This window comes from Strix aluco, chromosome 9 (genome assembly GCF_031877795.1).
Source record: "Strix aluco isolate bStrAlu1 chromosome 9, bStrAlu1.hap1, whole genome shotgun sequence".
Lineage (NCBI taxonomy): Eukaryota > Metazoa > Chordata > Aves > Strigiformes > Strigidae > Strix > Strix aluco.
In genome coordinates, this window is record NC_133939.1 from 31,618,268 (window position 1) to 31,639,436 (window position 21,169).

The 21,169-nt window shown below is 48.0% G+C and overlaps 2 protein-coding genes across 4 annotated transcripts in view; one reads left to right on the top strand and one right to left on the bottom strand.

Annotated features, from left to right (window-relative positions):
* The first annotated feature begins 8,606 nt into the window (after positions 1 to 8,606).
* Positions 8,607 to 14,167, top strand: PFN2 (profilin 2). 2 transcript variants are annotated; one of them, XM_074834461.1, is made up of 3 exons: positions 8,607 to 8,927; positions 10,181 to 10,373; positions 12,399 to 14,167. In XM_074834461.1, the coding sequence occupies exons 1-3, from the start codon at positions 8,796 to 8,798 to the stop codon at positions 12,494 to 12,496; spliced, it is 423 nt and encodes a 140-aa protein (XP_074690562.1). In that variant the 5' UTR covers positions 8,607 to 8,795; the 3' UTR covers positions 12,497 to 14,167. The 2 variants fall into 2 exon arrangements, with proteins under 2 accessions (XP_074690562.1, XP_074690561.1); XM_074834460.1 differs by having other exon boundaries at positions 8,611 to 8,927; positions 12,077 to 14,167.
* A 3,990-nt stretch (positions 14,168 to 18,157) lies between these two features.
* Positions 18,158 to 21,169, bottom strand: part of RNF13 (ring finger protein 13) — a 41,103-nt gene continuing 38,091 nt past the window's right edge. For both annotated transcript variants that reach the window (XM_074834462.1, XM_074834464.1), the window contains exon 10: positions 18,158 to 19,633. In XM_074834462.1, coding sequence (XP_074690563.1) covers positions 19,269 to 19,633 — 365 coding nt within the window. In that variant the 3' untranslated portion in view covers positions 18,158 to 19,268. The remainder of the gene's footprint in view (positions 19,634 to 21,169) is intronic.

The window sequence follows — 21,169 nt, forward strand, 5'->3', positions numbered from 1 at the left end:
AATCAATCAATATTTTTTCCCATATTTCAGAAGATGTTTGTACACACCAGGGCGCTACCCTGAAAGAAGGGCCGAGCACAGGGAAGGGCCATCAGGGAGGGGAAGGGGAGGAGGAAGGAGGGAGAAGGGAACTGCAGTAGAGAGGGCAGATCTGCTCGACTGATCTTTGCTAAACTCAAAGTGCTATTTTGCATGCTGCAAGGTGACCATGGTTATACTACAGTTATAAATTTAACTCCTTTTGTGGTACTTCTTTGCCTGTTACAGCACATAGTTTCTAAAATAGCAAAGACAGAAACAAAAATATTGTGTTATTTAAATTAAAAACAAGCCTTTTTTTTTTTCCTTGAAAGTTTTTTTTTTTTGCTTAGTCTTTAACAATCATTTGACAGGGATTGTTATCCTCTCACACTACAGAATAACAGAAGCTACCACCAAAGCCATGCAGTTACAATGCCTCAAGTGTGGAGAGTGAAGCACGATCTTATTTCTCACCACAAGCTACTCTTAAAAAAAAAATAATTGCTGGAACAACAGAAAAATATGTAAACAAGAAGGAGAAACAGCTGTGTCTGACAGAAAAGTGTTATAAATGGATGAAGTGGGAAAGGGTATAACCCGGCATTGAGACGGGCCGTGTCCTCTGCTGCAGTCATTATTTGGCCAGTGACCATCCCCAGGTCCGTGCCGACCGTAGATTTTGAGAAACAAGTAGACTTTTGCCTAAATGCTGCCTCCAAGCTGCCCTACCACAGCCCAAGAGTTCCATTTCCTCCCAATCACAGAGTGTGTATTCCAATCCACCCAACCAACCCACACCCGGGTTGTCGATGACACCCTTGCTGCTCCATACACGGCCTGGCCGCCTGCCAGCAGTTTACCATCATCTTCTCCACAGACGTCTACTAACGATAACACATCTGTTAAAACAAACACACAAGAAAGTCTAGCTGTTCCCTTCCTCTGCTTTTCTGCGTTTGTTTTGCCATGGCAGCTGCTAGAACCGCACCTGTTTCTAGCTCTGTGAGCAAAGCCTTGCTGTATGTCACCACTGCCTCACGTGGGCTGGTCTAACCCAATAATGAGGACTAGGTCTGTACAGCAAAGGACAGTTATCCTGATTGTTCAGTCAAAGCAGCAACACGTGAGACTGGGTTTTTTTATATACTGAAGTCGTGTATTTTCATACTCTTTCGGCAGAGTTTCAAAGAAAACTGAAATAGGAGGAATCCTTTCACTCCTCTAGATAAATGTAATACACCCGAGTTACAAATCTTTAAAAAGCACTTTGCCAATTTGGTGTTTATCTTCATCCAGAGGACAGACAAGCTGTATTAGCTGCATCTTTCCCATGTACGCCTTCACATAACGGAGGCATGCGCTGGGAAGGCACAGCTGGGAAGAGGGACGACCGACAAGCAGGCAAGAGCAGCTGTGGACACTCCAGGTGTGACCCGACGGGACGGTGCCCACGGGATGGCGGGTGCCAGGAGGACAGACAGAGGAGCACGGGGACACACTGCCCGGGACTGGATTCTGCTTCCTCACAGCGCCACCACCACGGCTCCGCTCCCGGTTGCTGTGAAGAAGCGGCGTACGACCTGAGGTTCAGACGCTGCCGCCATCGGCACTCATGACGCAGACAACGTTAAACCAGAGACGCCGGGAGGCACAAACCACCGACAAGGCCCGTCCATGACCAAAACCCAAACCACAGCCTGGCGAAGCCACCTGCCAGGCCTCTGCAGGCGCCCGCTCACCGCGGTGCCGAAGGAGACCAGCCTCAGCTTCACAACCCCCACTACGCTTCTTCCCCTTCATGTCCACGGTGTGTTTACTTTTCATAACAAATAGCTGTTTGGTTGAGATACAGTATTACTTGTTTCCCACAGTGAGGTATTTACGAAGAAGAGAAGATGTTCTAAATGAAACCACACCATTTTTAGGTTGTTTTCTCCTTTACCCAACTCTACCTTTCCCTGTTCCTCCCATTTTTAGATTCTTAATGTTTCCTTTCATCCCTACCAGCGTGGCTGCTCTGCAGTTCAGCAGTATTAGACTTTCAGGCTAGTACACCTTTTCTAAGAATGTAATTCATGTATTTTAAAACTTTTCTTTGATCTTCTTTTGTGATTATGTAGACAAATTTGAGCAGAACAATCTTCATATACTCTTTGTCAAAAATGTGGTATTTATTTGACTAGATGTAATTGAGAGGAAAGCACGACAGGTACGGCAGAAAAAATTTTCTAGGTGCTGAAACAAAGAAGTACTTCAACTGTCAAAAATTCACACAAAAATGTTCTAAATATTAAATAAACGTATACTGGCTCTTCTTTGGTGGGCTGATGGCAGGCAGGCTGACTGCTACTCATAGCTAGAATCGAGTACTTCATGGCTAGAGAGAAATTTGGTACTAAATTAAAAAAAAGAAAAAATGTTTAGCCATTTCTGCTTCATTCAAAAAATAATATATATTTGCAATTTTACAATGCATTATAAGGTTAGAACTGTGTCAGTTTGCTGGGAAAATACAGCTTTTTATACTTTAGAATAATTATTAAATGCTTTTGCTGACAGTGAATGTTTTGGGTAGAAATTATATATGACAGATAGATTTACGCATCTGTGATCCAAAAATCCTTTGGACTTTTAACAAATAACAAGCATCAACAGCAAAATTATTTGGGATCAGAGGACAAAATATCACCCAGATAAACATATTTACAGATGCTGTCACTGAAAGAAAGCTTAATGAAGGAAATACCGTACTGAACCAAGCTTCAGAGTTCCCTGGCTAAACCACGTGGTAGATTGAATAAGCAGCAGAAAGCAGTGCAAAACCAATCACCTAAAGAAACTGTGAGCTAGAAAAGCACAAGGGCCCGTCAGCCCAATAACCAGGACACGACCAGGCACGGGCGGCCAAGAGCGGGGCACAGGCTGCGACAGACGCGAGCCCCAGGAAGAGGCTGCTGCTGGGGTTCAGCAGGGGAGGGCTCCGGTGCTACCGCCGCGCACCCGCGGTGCCAGATGGCGTTAGCGGAACTTTGGGGGGGTTGTTAATGTGGGCGAGCACACTGCAAAGATGCAGACCAGCTATTACAAAGATAAAATTATACACCAGTCAACTTTGACAGAGGGGGGGAAAAAAAAACACAACAAAAAAACCCAACAGATGAAGCCTGGGAAAAGTTAAATGCTTTTTTTCATCTACCATAATTTCTCAGTGTGGTCAGTGAAGCCTGCACAGGGCTCAGAGGTACTGACCATGCAGCAGTAAGACTGTTAGCTGCTCTTGTTTAACCACACTGCACAAATACCCATTCAAAATGACCGTGCTGAGAGCCCAGGCTTGCTCTGCTCCATTTTCCACCTTTCTGCTTTCTCTCCCTCGGACTTTGTGCTTCTCCAACTCCCTTACTGCATTTCTTAGCCTCAGTTTTTGCTTTTCAGATTAACTTCTATACAGCCTTTCACTCGCTGAAATAATCGGTTAAGAAAGGCATGTAATGAATCACCACTGAGCTTGGATAAAATAAAATAAGTAGAAGAGCTTGGATGGAAGACGCTACCACCTTCCCTCCACTGTGTAGAGCTATCTACAAACTTGCTGAATTTCACAGTACATACCCTTGTTTCATAATTGAAAATTTAACAGAGGGTTACTTATTTGGGTTCTGTTTGCTTTATTTAAAGCAAAACAAAATATTGCAGGATCTCAGTACACTGAGGAGCCTGACTGATAAATCTGAATACACAGAAAGCTGGGTCACATAGGCCTAATTCTGCACATCTCACCGAAGATAACATTAAGAACCAGAGACCACCTGTCCAATATACTTTACATATAAAATACTTTAGTTTCTAGGATTAAGATTTATTTTTTGCTGGTCAATGGTGAAATCAAGAACTTACCTTAAAAATCCAAAAGCTGACCAAAGCCCCATGATTTTAGACATCTTTTTTTGGTGCTTTGGCCAGTCTGTAAATCAGATCCACAAAGAACTGTCCTTCCCCAGATTTAAAACATTTCTGGAAGTCACTGAAATGGAAGCGATCTCATACCCTTATCATCTGACATAGCAACACCCCTAAGCTTGCATCTGATTTTAAAAGTTACATTTTAGGTTTGTTATGTTTGGATTTGATGGCTAAATAAAGGATAGGGAACGGAAATTCTTCTTCGCTGCTTACCTAGTTAATCCTTAGAAAGACAAAGGTTTTGCTGAGCTATCTGTACTGGTAAAACCATACCAGGCAAACCTTCCCTCACAGGGACGAAACTCTCACCTGCACGTGGAGTTAAACCACCTTTCCAGCTGATGTAAGATGCACCACAAAAGCATCTTTTTTTCAGAACTTTCTGGATGGCTCCCAGTGCTGCTGTACAGGGCTCTGAGTCACGCGGCCACAGCTCTGCCAGCACCAGACAGGACCTTCTCCACACGTAGGCGTAGCTATGCACTGAAACTTCACACTGGGGTCTTAAGCTCACGATCGTTGCATTCTGTATCACTGTGTTTTTCAAAGCTAGCTTCAGGTTTTCAGCTTATTAAGATGTTGTTTTTACAATTCATGTCTAGCTAACACTCATCCCAGCCTTTGCTGGCTTCCTCGTTTTTCAGCCAAGTCGCTTCCGCGGCTGTGGAAGGCCCCTGCAAAGCCCATCCTCCAGCCATCGCCAGGCAGCTGCGAGACACAGCCTGTTCCCTGCTCCCTGGCTTTCCATCAGCAGAAGCGAGTCTCCTAACTCGTAACACTTCTAAATCGGTTTTACCCTCTGCACTTCCGAAAGCACTTGTGGTAACGAGAAAGACTGCCACAGGAAATCCAGCATGGTCTGGAGAGGAAGTCACCAGAGCGGCACCACAAGCTGAGGCCAGCGGTGGGAACGCCGGAGGTGAACCAGCACCCAGCAAGCTCTGGCTCCCTAAAGTTTAATTTTCACAAAGAAGTCAAGCTTCGTTCTGTTGATGGCCACTTGCCCTTCCTGCCTACACTTAAATGCTGGTTAAAGTTATCTCTCCAAATGGGCCAATTTGGTGAAAAACAGGAAGAACCTGGGACATCGTAAGAAATCTTACCTTTGGCTGTCCAACCATTTGGAGCACAGCAGCAGCTCTGGTCATTACAAAGCCTGACAGAAAACTGCAAGTTATTTTGCTAACAAAATATACACCCTCCTTCAAGTTTTTGGCCAATTCCAACTTTTATGTTACTCATATAAAAGCAGCCAAGTCTCTCACAAAGTTATAAATAGCACACTCTGGCTAAGCAGAGCCGGTACTTCAAAATTCTTTCAAATGGTTATTTTTCTTAGATGTGATCCAACATAAATATCAGACAAAGTTCTAAACCGAAGCAAAAAAACTAATAATTGCTACAAGCTGCATAAAAAAACCAAACTGTGGCTGTAGCGTGCAAATACCTTCCAGAAAGAAGAACTACCGGGCAGAATGCAGAAAGAGACTAAAATGCAAGAAATCACTATTTAGCAACAACTTACTGTACATGTATAGCTTATGTCCAGACAACATCATTTCATACATCAGTCCAGGTACTGACATTAAAATTGATAGATGTAGTGGGTTGTTTTAACAATATTTTTGTTTATATATAAATTGTTCATTTAACAAATGTCTCTGATTCCAATTAAGACTCGTTACAAAAAATAAAACTGGAACTCCTCTCTCTTACAGTCTTTAACATACAGAGCACATCCTCATTTTCTCAAATCAAACAGTCTCAAAGGTGCTGTTGCAGTAGTGTCTATACAAATAGCATGATAACAATTGTATAACATAGAACATGACTAAATGATGCACCTAATAGTGAAAATAGAATTAAAGGATTATGATTTTTTAGAAGAAGCACTGGTGACTGCTGAATCTGCAAATTATAAAAGCTACCTGATAGTTTTGTAACATTAAATAACAGTAACCCAATTCAGACTGCACTTTCTAAATATAATACTGGAGTTACTTCACAAATCACACGATCAAGAGCCGAGCTACCAAGCAGGTGGCAAATTCTCTACTCTCATCCATCAATTTATGTTCAGGAGATCCCAGACTTCCGTGCAGTTTTTTCTAATTTAAATCATTAAATGCAGACAACTATGTTCCCTGTACTGCTAACACAACCTCCTCATCAAAATAGCACTCACGCTACTGATTACCTGGTTTACACAGCTATTAAACAACTACAAAGCAGTGGTGATATTACCGAAGCCACTCTGCATTCCATCTGCATTCTGCAGTCCATCAAAGAGGTGACGCACTGAACCCACCCACCCCAAGCCCTCGGGGCGCCTCGCGCAGCAGCTCCCCCACACTCGGCCCAGCTCCCAGCCAGCCCCGACGCCAGGTCTCTGCCTCCCACGGAACAGGACGGGACATTAGGTGGTGGGAACGCGCACTTGGTCCTCGAGCAGAGGGACGGGCAAACGTGTGGAAGGGCGCGTGCAGGAGGCGCCGTAGCCTCTGGCTGAACCCACAGGCTCTTGCGCCAGACACCTCCACACTGCTACCAAGCAGCCCGCTGCCCACACAAAGCCCACCTCTCGTTAACCAAACGATAATGATGCGAGCAGACAGGCAGCTCCGAAATTCCCAGGGCTGCCCCTGGGTTCAGGGTGGTAAGATGTCTGCCTCTATATTTATCAAATCTACTTATTAAAGTGACACAATTTTGAATCCTTAGTGCAGCTTGCCAAGAACAACAAAAAATCCAAACCTTTACAGACAAAAACCAAACACATTTTGGTTGAACTCTAAAAACAATGGACCCATTGGCCTCCTGTTCATTTAAGAGGGATGCATTCCATTCTGTGCAAGTAAGAGTGTTAAACTGGGACCTCCTGCAGACAAGCATTAAGAAAGAGAAGTGGCCCTCAAAGGCATCTTCAGACAGAAGAGAACTTTTTCTCCTTCCCGTGGAAGGAATCTGTGGAGGGAGGATGATGAAGGCAATCCAAACCTCACTAAAAGCTTTAGCTGTTTAAAAAGCCAAAAGCAAATTTAAAGCCTGTAACTCACTGGTAGATACAATGACACGAGGACATTTTTGCTATACATGGATGTCTGGAAAAGGATAAAGCAAAGTTCTGGTGCTGTCCAAATTCAGAGGGGGAAAGGCACTGTGAAAATAAAATCGAGAAAATACTTACAGAATTAAGCGAAAGGATGCAAATAAGCTCTCTTTAAGTATCTAGCAATCTAAGCAATCTCTGTAAGTAGCTAAACAATGCTCAATCCAGTGGCAACCAAACTAGGTTTTAAAAGGCCTAAGAACACCCTGAAGTATGCTGTAGCGATATTCATTATAAATACCTGGTGAATATTCTTCCTGGGGGATATAACCTCAGGAAAAGACAGATTCAGTTATAATATACTATGCATGGGCACATTCAGGTGTAAGATCTAACTTCCTGAATTAAAGCTTCAAAGTTGATTACATGGACAGCCACTTCACATCCCACCCGTCTCCATTTCCCAGAGAACCACAGCAGATACCAAGCAAGGCAAAACCACCCTGCCCAAAAGGAAGGCAACACCCCCCCAGTTTCAGTGTTAAAGAAGACCCAGCCCTAAAACAAGCCCTTAAAGTTGCAGGTGAACGTTCCTGCAACTTGTCGTAGGCCAGTCTTCCCAGCAGTGACCCTGCCCAGGGCCCAGTACTGGTGCAGCAGAACGCTGGTGTCAGGCCTGGGCTCTTAGAGGGGAGCACCGAAATTATCTCAACACAAAGCTTGGTGGAACCTGGAGGAATAAAACCTGAAACTGGCACCTCCAAAACCACACGGACATAAAATCTAAGGGATGCTGGTGTGTGGGAGGGGGAGCCCAGCAGCTCAACGCCAGACAAGCTGTTTGCCACAGAAATCCCCTCCCAGCGCCGGGACCCCGGCTCGCTGGGCCAGGCGGGACGGCCCGCGGCGGCCGAGCTCGCAGCTGCCGAATTACGCGCAAAAAGACACGAAACGTATAAATAAAGAAATAAACCGTAAATGCCCCCAGCTGATCTACCGTCGCCCCCCGGGAGGCAGCCGCGGGGGAGCCGCTAGACGAGGCCTTTAGCCGCGCCCCGGCCCAGGCCGTTCGCAGAGGGCTCGGCTCCGGCCAACTGGAGACTATGAGCCTGAAAAAATGTCAGGGGTTTGCCCAGGCAAGGACCACGCTTCCTGAGGGGCGGGGGGGCGGGGGGGGGGGAACAGCGCAGCGTTTCTTGGGCTCTAAGTTCGAATTTCCCCACCCGGAATCCGACGGGAGGAAGGCGGCGCGGCAGCCGGTACTCACCCGCCGCTCCCCTCCCGGCTGGGCGGGCGGCCCCAACGGCGGGCCCCGGGGCTCAGGGCGGCGGGCCGGGGCGGGCGGCCCCCGGGGCTGAGGGCGGCGGGGGGATGTCATGGCGCCGCGCCGCTCCCCCACACGGGTCCGAGCCCGCGCAGGGACCGCTCTGCCCCGCTCTCCTCTCCCGCGGGACCGGAGCCCGCTCCCCGCCGCCCGGCGGAAGCTGCCGCCGTTGCCCCCCCTCAGCGCGGGGAGCCGGGCGGCGCGGGGGGCGGTGCCGGGCCGCGCCCCTCCTCCCCTCCGCCCCTCGGCGCCGGCAGCGCGGAGGGCTGGGCTGGGCCGCGCCGCTCGCTGCAGCGCTCGGCTCCGCTCCGCCGTCGAGCAGGGAGAGGCGAGAGGGAGAGGAGAAGGGACGGGACCGCCGCGCCCAGCCCCGCCGCCCGCCGCCCGGCCCGCGCCCCGCCGCCCGCCCCGCTCGCCCGCACCGCCGCCCGCGCGAAGATGGCCGGCTGGCAGAGCTACGTGGACAACCTGATGTGCGATGGCTGCTGCCAGGAGGCCGCCATTGTGGGCTACTGCGACGCCAAGTACGTCTGGGCAGCCACGGCCGGCGGCATCTTCCAGAGCATCACGGTGAGGGCGGCGGCGGGGAAGGGCGAGCGCGGCCGGGCGGGGGACGGGGGCACCTTGCGGGGCGGCGGCGGGGCCGGGGGGGTGCGGGGGGGGGGGGGGGCAGCGATCCCGCGCCGCCTTTTTGTCCGCGCCGCGGGTTGAGGCGGGGGGGGGGGGGGGGGGGGGGGGTGTGCGGCGGGGCCCTTCCCGCCGGCGGGGCGGGGGCGGCGTGGCCCGGCGGGAGAGGCCGCGCGGGGCGTGCGCGGCGGGGCTTGCGTAGGGCCGCCCGCGCCCGGGCCCGGCGCTGCGGCGAGGCTTACGTGCGCGGCGTAGGAGGCGTTCGTGAATGCCCACCTCGCCGCTGGCTCCATGTTTTTCAGCGCCAAGATGGCGCACTGCCATTGATTCCTCCTCCCTCCCCTCCCCCGCCCCTGCCCGTCCTTCGCCCCCGCCGCCGCCGGCCCCGCGCCCGCCTGCACGTCCGCCCGCCCGCCCGGTGCAGCGGGGCCCGTGCCGCCGTTACATAAGGGCCGTGCGCGGGGCGGGCAGCGTGCTGCAGCGCGGCCTGTCCCGCCCGACCCGCCGGCCAGCGCCGCGCCCCGCCCGCGGGACCCGGTGCCGGTCCCAGTGCCGGCGCAGGGCCCGCGGCGGCCGGGCAGGGCCGGCGGCGGCGGCGGGCACGCAGAGCTGGGCTGTGATTGTGGCGGCCGGGCCCGCCGTGACGCTGCACTTTGAGGCCGCGGCCCACCCGCCACCGCCCCCCCCCCCCGCCGCACCGGGCTACGCTCCCCGCCCGGGCCCTCTCGCATGGCGGCCCGCCCGCCGCCGCGGGGCCGCTGCAGAGCGCGGCTCGGCCACCGCGTGTCCCCGCCGCCGGACCCGGGCCCACGCCCCGCCGATGGCGGCAGCCGAGCCGGGGACAGGTGCTGGCGGCGGCCCGGCTCCGCGGGGCCGGCCTCGGCCTGGAGCGGCCGACAAATCCCGGGCTTAACTGGCCCCGGTGGCGCGGGACCGGCTTCCCCGGGAACCCGCGCCCGGGGGGTCCGCGGGCTCGGGCTCTGAACTGTTCCCGGGCAGCGGCTCCGCTGCTTCCAGCGGCAATAAACCAGCGCGGTGTAAACCGTGACTAACAAAGCCCTGCTTGCTGGAGCACTTCCTGGTGGGGGCGAGGCGAAATATACTGTCTCATCTCTGGGCAGAGACAGGACGCTCGCTAAATAGAGATTAAACAATGAAACGCCACCGTGCTAACTCTGGACTTTTTTCCCTGACAGCCGGTAGAAATAGATATGATTGTAGGAAAAGACCGAGAGGGTTTCTTCACCAATGGTCTGACCCTTGGTGCGAAGAAGTGCTCTGTGATCAGAGATAGCCTGTATGTTGACGGCGACTGCACAATGGACATCAGGACAAAGAGTCAAGGTGGTGAGCCAACATACAATGTTGCTGTAGGCAGAGCTGGCCGAGGTAAGCGTGATTTTCTTCGCTTTCAGATCCCCAAGTTAAAAACGTGACCCTAAGCACAGGCTCCGGCTGTTAAACAAACCAGACCCCTGTATTTAATGGCTGATTACAGGAAGTGACGTAAGGGGGGTGACTGGCAGCGCTGTGGCCGGTGGACGAGATTTCTGCCCAGCAGCCACCCTTGTCCCTGTCCCCCCCTGCGGCTGCAGCCGGGCGCTGGGCTCTGAAATGGTTAAACAGCTCCGGCCAGCAGCCCAGGGCAGAGCAGGGCTTGCAGTGAGCTTACAGTGAGCTTACCGAGTTACTCGGTATCTAAAGCTTACGGTAAGGATCTACTGGTGATCGGTAGTGAAACGAGCTTTTTCCTTGTGAACTTCTCAATGGAAAGTTTATTCTGCAAAGATATGAGTTCCTTGTATGAGCTGCTTCTACTTGCCTTTTAACAAGTCCTACACTAACTCTTCCTGCACTTCCTATTGAGCTCTCTGGAGTCTGTCTTCAGGCCAAAAAGCCCGTCCGGTTTGGTGTCACCAAGAAACTTGCTTTACACTAGTACGCCTGCTGCCCGTGCTCCTCGCGTGACTTCTAGTAAAATGTGTTATGGGGATGACACGGGGTTGGGACACACAAAACATGCCTCAGAGTGCTGGCTACAAGTAGGATGCCTTGTCTTCAAAATATCTGGCCTGACATTTTTTGGCTGGCTGTGGAACAAATGAGTGAGCAACAGAGTTTTGCTTATAAGTACAAAACTAAAACTAGAGCAGAAGTTGTCTGTGGGCTCAAGCCAGGTGGCGATGGCAGGGGAAGGGCATTTGCAGCGCTGCAGTGAAACAAGCAGGGCTCTGGCTCGGCTGCAGATGGTGAGACACCAGTGAGAGCTGTCTGTCTGAAGCTTTTAGTGAGCAAATTGCTATGGAGATGCACAATCACCTGTAGGTAGGCTGACTGCAGTATTTCCAACTACAGCCTCCTGGCCGGGGAACAGTCAGCGCTGGCTGTGCGGGTGCTGGCGGGTGACATCTGCGGGTGACATCTGCTGGCAGCCCGCGGCTGCCGGAGACGATCTCCCTCGCCAGACAATGGGGACACTCCACCAAAATCCTGGCCGCAGAGGCAGGGTCAGCGTAAAAACCTTCCCTGCCTTTTGTCTGCCGCAGAAAGCGTGGTTTGTAGTTGTATTGTTGTCTGAAAAGTCTCGGCCCAAGTCTGACCCCTGGGTTTTTCTGCCGGTATCAAGGCGGTTACTCTGGTTCTTACACTGGTAGTGAGCGCTACAGAGAAGAATATACGAATATTCCCTCGACTGCTCTTCAGAGTCACAGTTCCTCCCCATGCACCACCACTTTTGTCCTATCAACACTTCTTTTCTGCCCCTTGTTTTTTTTAAGATGCAGCCAGGGTTTCCTTGATGGGTGGTGATGGATGGTGCTGATGGGGGAGAGGCACTGTGATGCTTTTTTGAGGTAGTCGGTGGCATTTTTCTTAGCAGTGAACTCCTAAGACTTAAGAGTTACATAACAGCCCTGAGGATAACTCGAGCCTTTTCCCATCTACATCCCTACTTTTACAAAACTCCTGTTAAGCTAGCTTAATACCCAGACACTAAATCTTGAATTTGAGTGTGTTTATTGCACTGCCTAGAACTTGCGTTGTTTCCTTGTCTAACACGCTCTTTTTAAAACTTTTTTTCTTTTCTCTTTCAGTCTTGGTCTTTGTAATGGGCAAAGAAGGGGTCCATGGAGGCGGATTGAATAAGAAGGCATACTCAATGGCAAAATACTTGAGAGACTCTGGGTTCTAGTTGCTAGGCAGACTGTTAAGTATTAGGGGAAGATTGCTATTAAACTTTCCTGGCGGTGAGCTTTAAACCTTACATTCTGGAAACTTTATTAGCAATGCAGGGTGATGGGGTATGAACCTGTGTCTCCTTTGTATCCCTTTGTTGGTGGGGAAAGGTGTTTTGGTTTTTTTTTTTTTTTTCCTTTAATTCTGTTCATTTTTGTTTTGTTTCCTTGTGTACTCCAGCATTGGTTATAGTCATGGGAAAGGAAGGTGTCCATGGAGGGACACTCAACAAGAAAGCATATGAACTGGCTTTATACCTGAGGAGGTCTGACGTCTAAGCAGCCTCTCCCCAGCCACCTAGCAACTGTCTTCACCACCACCCAGTTGTGTTCAGTGCTACCAGACTGTAGATGGTAGTTTTGTGTTTTTTATTTACCCATTTCCTATGTCGTAATCCCTGTTCCCCCGGCTCACGTGTATGTTAACCACTGTATGTAACCGAGTCCCGTACCTGGCACCATCACTGCACCACAGACGATATGCATGATACCTTCAAAAACTCTCGGGAGGGGAATATGCCAAGCATAGGCTTTGCTTTGTCTTAGCGATTAGTGTGATATTGACAACTAAAACAACTTAAATACTAAACAAGGTGCCGATTGTACAATCTAATTTGATCGATGCCTCTTCAGCACTTTGAGCAACGACACGGCTCACTAGTCTTCCTTTCACAGAGCATGGTTGGGAGGAAAAAAGTGCATGCATATCTTTACTTCTGTCCCTCTATTCTCTTTTTTTTTTAAAAAAAAATCCACATTTGTTTGCTTACACCCATTTTTATAGTGCCTGGTTTGTTTAACCAATTTGCCACTCAGAAGCTATTAATGTTAAGTTAGTTTTGTCGTTGCACTTCACCGTAGGCTTATTGCTTTTATTTTTTCTTCATGATGTCCGAAGCTTGTACTGCTTAACAAGTGCAATCGCAAAACTATGAAAGGGTACAGATGCACTTCCTCCCATGACCTTAAAACCACGATCCCCAACGAATCCCCAGAGACATTCCATCATTGCAATAGCTCAGGCACTTTTTTTTTTTTTTTTTTTTTTTTTTTTTGCCAGCTCCTGTTCTGTAGTTGAATTGTGAAAGGCTGCCATTATGGACATTAGATATCCCAGCATAACCATCTGGAGTGTGTCTGGTTTCAGTTTTTCATAGGACCAATTTTAATTTGCAGCTTGGGGGTCATGGGGGTTTTTTTTGTGGTTTTTGTTTTTTAATATGAAACTGCGATGTCATTGTGGAAAACTGCCACCTTCAGCCGTACCAGGAGCTCTGGCTGACTCCAGTCTTGCTGCCAGATCACTTACTGGTAAAGAGTCTGACCGCTCTGAAGCCACTGTGTGGATGAAGGTGGGTAGTTTGAGAGCTAAACTCAAAACTATGCCATTTCAAATCTAAAATCTTCATTTGGCCTGTCACACCCTTGCTGCAGAAATTATGGAGTGAGCTGCCTTGCACACGAGTCATCCGAAATGTCTGTAACCAAACTCTCAGTTCAGGCACGGTACTAACTTGTATGTCCATTTAAAGAGAACTGCAGAACTCTGTATACAAAAGAATAAATGGGAGGTGGTATTGGTTGGAATAACTGACTTGGCTGTCTTGTGATGAATTTTTTAATATGTATTCTGTGCCATACTATTGTTTAAAAAAAAAAAAAAAGAACTGTTGCTATTGTGAGATGGATTTTAACCGACTACGAGGGTTTCTTTCGAATGGCACTACTTAGGGACATTTTAGTATTTGCTTCTATTGTTGGGCCTTGTGGATAATGTACAGATTTAAACAAATTCTTGTTGCTGATTTGTCCATTTCTTTCCCTGCACTTTGTTACATCTGGGATACAGTCTAACTCATCTGATTTAATATGCATTTCAAAAAATGCCATAACTATTAAAAACACCTTGTTTACAGACAGATGAAATAAATTTATTCCAACCAAACAAAATCAGACTGTTGGTAATTCTTTCCTCCCTACAGGAATCCTCTGAAGCTGCCCTTCATTGCGTGGCTGACTGCTAATACTGGATCTAGGCATTGTTTCGGGTTTTGTAAGGCAGCGATAGTACAATAATACAGCTTTAGTCGAAGGCCAGGCGGTCTTTGGGGTAGATACAGCTTAGGAGAGGATTTCTTGCCACCTCCACGGCGAGGGGGTTCCCCTGCCAGGCAAAGGCCTCGCATGTGCTCCCCAGAGCTGGAGGGGACCGGGGTTGCCGGCCACTGCGGGGCAGGAACGTGCTCACCCCGGGCCACCCGAGGGCCAAGACACAAACAGCCCTGGCAGGGAACAGCAGGAGCCTGCAGGAGGGGAAAAGAGAACCCCCAAACCAAGGGAGGTTAATCTTCAGCCAAGGCTGCACTTTTCCAGTCCTGGCACGGCCAGTTAGTGCTGCTCGGGTGTCACCACTGGAAGGCCTTTGCTCTTCCAGCCCTGCAGCACCAGCATGAGTGGTGCACCTGTACCTTCGCTTGTCCCCAGGTCCCTGTCTAACTAAAACCTTCATGTACAGTCGTTATCTGTGACTGCTTCAGTTGCTGGATGTCGGACCTGTATCTTCTAGCTCTTGGAGCTCACGTTAGGACAGACTGGAACACGCCCGCAGCACCAAGCGAGTTCACAGTTAGTAGTAACTGGTAGAGGGGACGCAAACCCTTCGCTTCCCCCATGGAAGTGTGAGTGTGTGAATCTGCTTTGTTCTGTATCTAAACCCCATTTACACTTGCATTCTAACTGCAGGATTTATTTTTTTCTGGTTGGGGGGGGGTGGGGGGTGGGCATCTGTCCCTGAAGCTTTTCTGCAGTAAGGCCAGAGCTGGAATTCCCTGTAACGGCATCTCAGAGGCAGCACAGCCATTAGCTGTGCACACCGAGCACTTTTCATCCCATTCTTTCGTTATTTTAACATTGCTCCTTTCTGATCAGCTCCCCTCTCCTGAGCAGGTGCCTATGGCACCTCTGTGCTTTTTCTTGGTAAGAATGCGTTGCTCAAGTTACTTTTTCAAATACGTTTGTTCTTGAATTTCCACAACAGAATGGTGTCTGTTTTGCTAGGGTCTACCTAAAACACTTTTCTTGAATCACTGGCCTCAACAAATTTTACATTGAACTCCCCTTTCCAGATTAACAGACAATTTAAATACTAAGGTTTGTTTTCCTATGCTGAAGGTGTGACCTAGGTCAGAAATTTGTGTTATTCTTCCTTTTGCAAAAAATTTTTGGAAGCAACAGCGAAACACTGTCTCAGCCGTTCTGACGTTCTGGCCCTGGGCCCCGCTCCAACTGCTGTGGCCCAAGTTTCTACAGAACTTGGGCAGTTTTTAGAAACTCCACTTGTGCAGAGCTGTCCTCAGTACCTGTTGGCTCCGCAGCTCCCAGCAGAGCCCAGAGCCCGCACTGGGGCCACCAGCACCTGCCCTTTGGTAAAGGTGCCCCCCCCTTGCGCGGGCATCCAGCAGCATCGCCTCTGCTCTCACAGCAGCAGTTCCCAGCCACAAGGAAGCCAAGCGCCTGCCCCACCCTCCTTTTTATTTTGTAGCACGTTGTTGCCCAAGGCTGGGGTAGAAGAACAGAACTGACATCGGTGTGTTAGAAAAGAGGAGAAAGGAGCAGGAAAGGTGCGAAGCAGCAGAGTTGCTGCAAAGGGTGGAGTTTTGGGGTTTTTTTTAAGGGTAGTTCTCAAGTTGTTCAGTCTCACTCCAAAGTCAGGAATGTAATTCTCTATTGACTGACTTGCCTCACTGTCTGCAGGCTCACTTCCGTCCCCGGTTACTTATGCCTCCGCGTGGGCTGGCTGGGAGGTGAGGAGGCTGCAGGTATGTGCAAGTATTGGGGCCTTACAAGTGTCTAACACTGACTGCCAGACCACTGATCAGTCCCTTTCTCTGAAATACATTGATGAAGTTGTCAGTGTGCTTATTTTCTGCACCATAATCCAGACAGACTTTAATTATACCACCCATTATTACTCAGCCTTTCCAAGGGTCTTTACGTTTATAATCAACATGTTATTTAGAATTGTTAGAACTCAGAAACATCTGCCTATCCTGAACTGCTGACAGTGTTGCATTTTTAGACATCGTCCAATTTTTAATACTCATTATATTATTTTGCATGTAGGTACCCACTGGTAGTGTTTGTTCAAACACTGGCTCTGGAGCTCTCCCAACATCATGCACTGTCAGGGGGCAAGGAGGGTTGTTTGTTTTCCTATTTAAACACTTGTCAGACCCATCACTTTCTTCAGTCGCCTTTTACTGGATTCTCCCCACCCTGCCCCCCAAAGTGAAAGCTTACCTCTCCCCTTCAAGGGCAGGTTTTAATTCCTGGCCGCTTCTGGCTCCTTTTCAAGTAGTTTGTTCTCATTATGCAATGAAAGGTTCGGTGCAAACTTGTTTTGTGAGGAGCTATTTCTACTGGTCGTACAAACACTTTGTGGTAACTGCCAACAATGCCTGCGCTGTTTTATGCGGAGATTACGTGCCTCAGTGGTCCCGTGAAATACTTTTAACTTCAGACACTAGTTACAGCTACTTATTGGAAGAAATTTTTTTCCACTAGGCAATGGCGTATGAACCTCTGAAGCACCGACAGCCTGTTCTCAAAGGTGAGCGGACTTCACGCAGGCAGAAAGCCCCGGGAGCCAGCTCCTCACAGCGCGGGGTGAGGGAACGGTGCCCCTTTCCCTGGGGAACGCAGCAGGTCAGAGCCCAGAGAAAAAAAACCCTATTTATCTTTTCCTGGGGGTTTGGAGAGGCCCTGTCTTTTGAGACAAAGATTTATCTAGCAAGTTTTAATGAAATACACAAATTCTACTCAGAAATGCAAAGAGATATTTAACCTTCCACAGTATTTCTAATAAAGTGCTATTCCTCCTTTAGTTTTCATTTTCATTCTTGCTGGCACTGGCAACTGACAAGTCAACGGTATCTGTGGCACAGGGGAGCTGTGGCAGGGGGAGCATCACTACAGTGTTTACTGCCAATGCCTGCTGAAATAAAATTCACATTAATAACATCAAGACATTTAGAAAATGGAACAGTTTTTTTAAAATGTACAGTATATTTGGGATGGAAATAATGTCCTTTGCTGCATGAGTTTTCTCTGCATAGCATGGAGAATAGCAAGTAAGAAACGGATAAAAATCATATAATTTCACTTTTTGTCATTGCAGCAAATACTACAGCCAGAGTTACACGTATTATAAAGTTGACTTCAGCTCACAGTTCTGGATCTCCAGGTTTCGGGGTGCCTGAAACACAATTACAAATAAACACATGCACTTTGTAACACAGGAGCAGCAGGAACCTGTTCTAAGAAACATCTTTCAGCTTGGTAAGCTTTCAGAAATGAGTTTTCACATTCGGACTTGACAGACACCAGCTGGAGTGGAATTTACCCAGTGAAAATACAATCAGTGTCGCTAACTCCGCGGGCTGCTGGTGGCAGCAGTTTAGAGGTGAATCATTCCTCCATCGCTATTTTACCATGCCTCACGCTGCAGAACAAGCTCTCTGCTCTCAGCCAGACCCAGAAGTGGTTTCCGGGCCGGGCTGACGCTGGGAGGGTGCAGCTGCAGCGGTGTCAGGTCAGAACTCCCCGGGAGCCGCTCACCTGCCGCCGCCGCCATCCATCAGCGCGTTCCGGCTTGCAGGACACAACTCCCACTCTGGTCCTCCTTCCCTCCCCACACGGGCACATCTACGCGGACCTGGGCCGATCCAGACTCCTCCTCAAAAAGTGAGGTGAATTCAGGTTTTCTATGGACCAAGTCCTGCATGCAGCCCCTGTTCTGTGACGCGCAGCGCAGGGCCGGGCCGCGCTTACTGAGGGGCTGAGCAGCTGCACCTCTGGATCTAAAAACACTCTGACCTTGGCAATAAGTGCAGACGAGTACCGTGAGAGCGATGCGGAAGTTCAATAAATTCCTTTTGATACTTAAAGTGGAAAACATGTTTATTAACATCCTTTCAAGCTTTCCTTATTCAAGACCATATAAAAAAAATTCTCTGCGTTTTGATTATACGTATGTTTTTACTTTCTACATAGTTACAGAGGTATTATATAGCGTTTGCTTTTTCCATGATACACTGGTAAGTACTGAGTTCTGTTAAACAGTTATAAGCACTTGTTTTCAAATCAGGTATTTGAAAAGAACAATTTTTCTATATACATAGTTTAGCAGACTAATGCAGCATAAAATGCTCTTTAGTAAGAGGTATATGAGTTGAGGATCAATACAATACTTACCAAAAATTATTTTTCTATGTGGAACAAACCTCTGTTTCGGTCACCTCCCCACCCCCCAACTCCCACATCCCCACTGGAAACCAGACGACGTCATAGGAGCAGGTAGGGATAATTAACGTGATTAGGGTGAATCTTACCTTGTGAACTGCTCAAAACTAAACACGTATTCTAAGATTCCTTATCCTAGGGACTGCTCAATGGAACTGCTTGAACTCAGCTACTGTGGCAAGCTTCAAGGGATTATTTGGAATCGCTGCTTTGAGATAGAAGTGGAATTTCTTCTGCTTTGTTTTGATACGCCAGCATATAGAATATTGATCTGTTCTACATTTTTCTTTCAGTGGTGGTGACAGTTTTTAGGAAAACTCTATACAAACATGCAAGTACATTTTTTGTTGGGCTTAAGGGCTAACACATCCCATACATATAATAAATATTGCTATCAGTATGACCCAGTTGTAGCTACAAAATGGAAAAAAATTATTCCAGATAAATCCTGTTTCAACAAGATACACTTAGTCTGTGTGATATTTCTATTGATATAAACTATTAACATTATTCATTAACATTGTGAAGTCCAGTTAAACTGTTCATTTTGAGAAGACAGAACGTGTGACTGAATACCTGAATCAAAAATAAATCTATCAGTAATGATTTAACCATAGTACTACTACATGAACTGCCGCTCCTACTGAAGAAACCAAATGGATTACAGATTAAAATATATTCCCTACGTAAAGGTTTGTAAAGTAGAGCCTTAAGAACTCTTTTGTTCATACACTATTCATCGTTAGTAGTCTCAAACAGTATTTGCCACTCTGTACTCCCTTTCATCACTGGGCTGGAGCTGCACCACTACACTTTCTTCGTTTATTCCGTTCTCTGCATCACTGCTATCAATATTGTCATTGTCGTCCTCCTCATACTCTGAGGACTCGGTCATGTTCTGGTGGGAATGAGACTCTGACAGAGCCCCGAACGACTGAGTGCTAACTGAGGCTAAGGGTCTAAGCAACGGAGTATTTTCCGACACTTCATTCTCCTCTTGACTACTGTCTGTTTCAGAGTCAGAGTCCCCCTGAGAAGGGACCACTTTCTGCTTACACACAGGACAGGTTTTTTTGGTTTTTGTCAGCCACGGGTCCACACACTTGCAGTGATACGCTGTTAGGAAACAAAATACACACTGTTACCTAAGTGAAAAGGACAAGGAAACCTGCTAAACTGTATTTATGGTTAGTAACATTATTTTATTAGTAACAGAATTTCAGAATTTAACTCATACAGAGAATTTTAGTGACAAGTTTGTTGGCATGCAGACTGTCTATCCCTGCGTACAATACACCTAATGGGTGAGGACCGTGGCCAAATATGTGCCATTAATACCCACTTCCTCTGCTGAATGACTCAGAGGAGTCCTGCAATGGGCCACGTTTGACAAAATAAACTTTAACAGCTTCTTGAGGAATTAGACCCACCTTGCAGCAGACGTGCCCACCATCATTATCCTCACAATGCCTCTAACCTCCACCAAGATGTATCGAAGCACCTTGTTATTAAGTAAAATTACTGCATAATTTTGTGGATTTTAAATTAGGTCTACAGTTGGCACTGCAACTATACTGGCCTTGTTTAAAGAAAATGTGTTTGAAGTGTCTTATGGTATTAAAAACTTAGCTCTGCTTATTAACAGAGACTTCTACCCGTCAAGGAGTGAAGTATTTACAAGGGCAAGCATGTTGTGTTCAGTCCCTGCTCAAGCATGTTAGCAGCACGTTCTCCACAAGAACCAAGGGTGGTGGTTTTGGTTTTTGTTTTGTTGGGGTTTGTTGGTTTGGTTTTTGTTTTGTTTGTTTTTAAATGTCAGCAGTCTTTGCTATCGGTGATCAGGTTTAGTTAACTCCGCAGTCCCTAGCTGGCACAGATGCTGTGGATCTCTTCTTTCTCTTCCAAGAGCTCTTTTGTTTGTCAGAACCAAAATTGGTTTTTATGACTGAGGACCTACAAAGCCCAGCCTGTCATCTGCTGCATTGACTGTGGATGCAAGGCTGTAACATCAGTTGCCTCTTTTTAAACCTCTTAGTGATGTGGTATTTGCTGTTGCAGTGCCTGCTCAGCACAGGAATTTAATGAGAAAAAGCTGGGGAAAACTGCTCCCAGCCAAAATGGCTGCAATATAGTTAATGGACTGGGAGGTAGAGAGAGGGTCTCAAGCTAGGAAGAATGAATCCTATCTTTCTTGATAGATTTTATGCAGCTTTTTTTTTTTTTTTTAAATGTTTAAATTTAGAGACGTTCTTGGGCCCAGGCCCAAGAAATCCAGATTTCTAGATAAATGCTCTTAAAATGCTTCTTGTACTTGCATGCAGCTAAGAGCAGTCTTGTCCTGCGGACAGATATGTACATGACTACTCAGTACACCTTTTGCAGTGGGCTGGAGTTGAGAACGGCTGCTCAGGCAGTGCACAACTTTAAGAACATTCTACCAATTCCACTAGTTCACAGTAAGAACATTCTACTAATTGTACTGATCAACACTAGTTTTTGCACTGACAACACTGACCTCCTAGCGCAGTCAAGGCAGTGGTCCCTATGGCTACAGGACAGGCCACATCCCTTCACCCATGTCTCTGTCACTAACAGCTGAATTACATTTTATGGTTTGATTGTCTCGGAGAAAGTGAAAGCCTATTTTTTTAA

What these genes read in the sequence shown, in the direction of transcription:
- PFN2 (XM_074834461.1), top strand. Translation starts at nt 8,796, where the DNA reads ATGGCCGGCTGGCAGAGCTACGTGGACAACCTGATGTGCGATGGCTGC. An exon ending in GCATCTTCCAGAGCATCACG is followed by an intron (nt 8,928 to 10,180) that starts GTGAGGGCGGCG and finishes TTTCCCTGACAG; the next exon opens with CCGGTAGAAATAGATATGAT. An exon ending in TGTAGGCAGAGCTGGCCGAG is followed by an intron (nt 10,374 to 12,398) that starts GTAAGCGTGATT and finishes TGTGTACTCCAG; the next exon opens with CATTGGTTATAGTCATGGGA.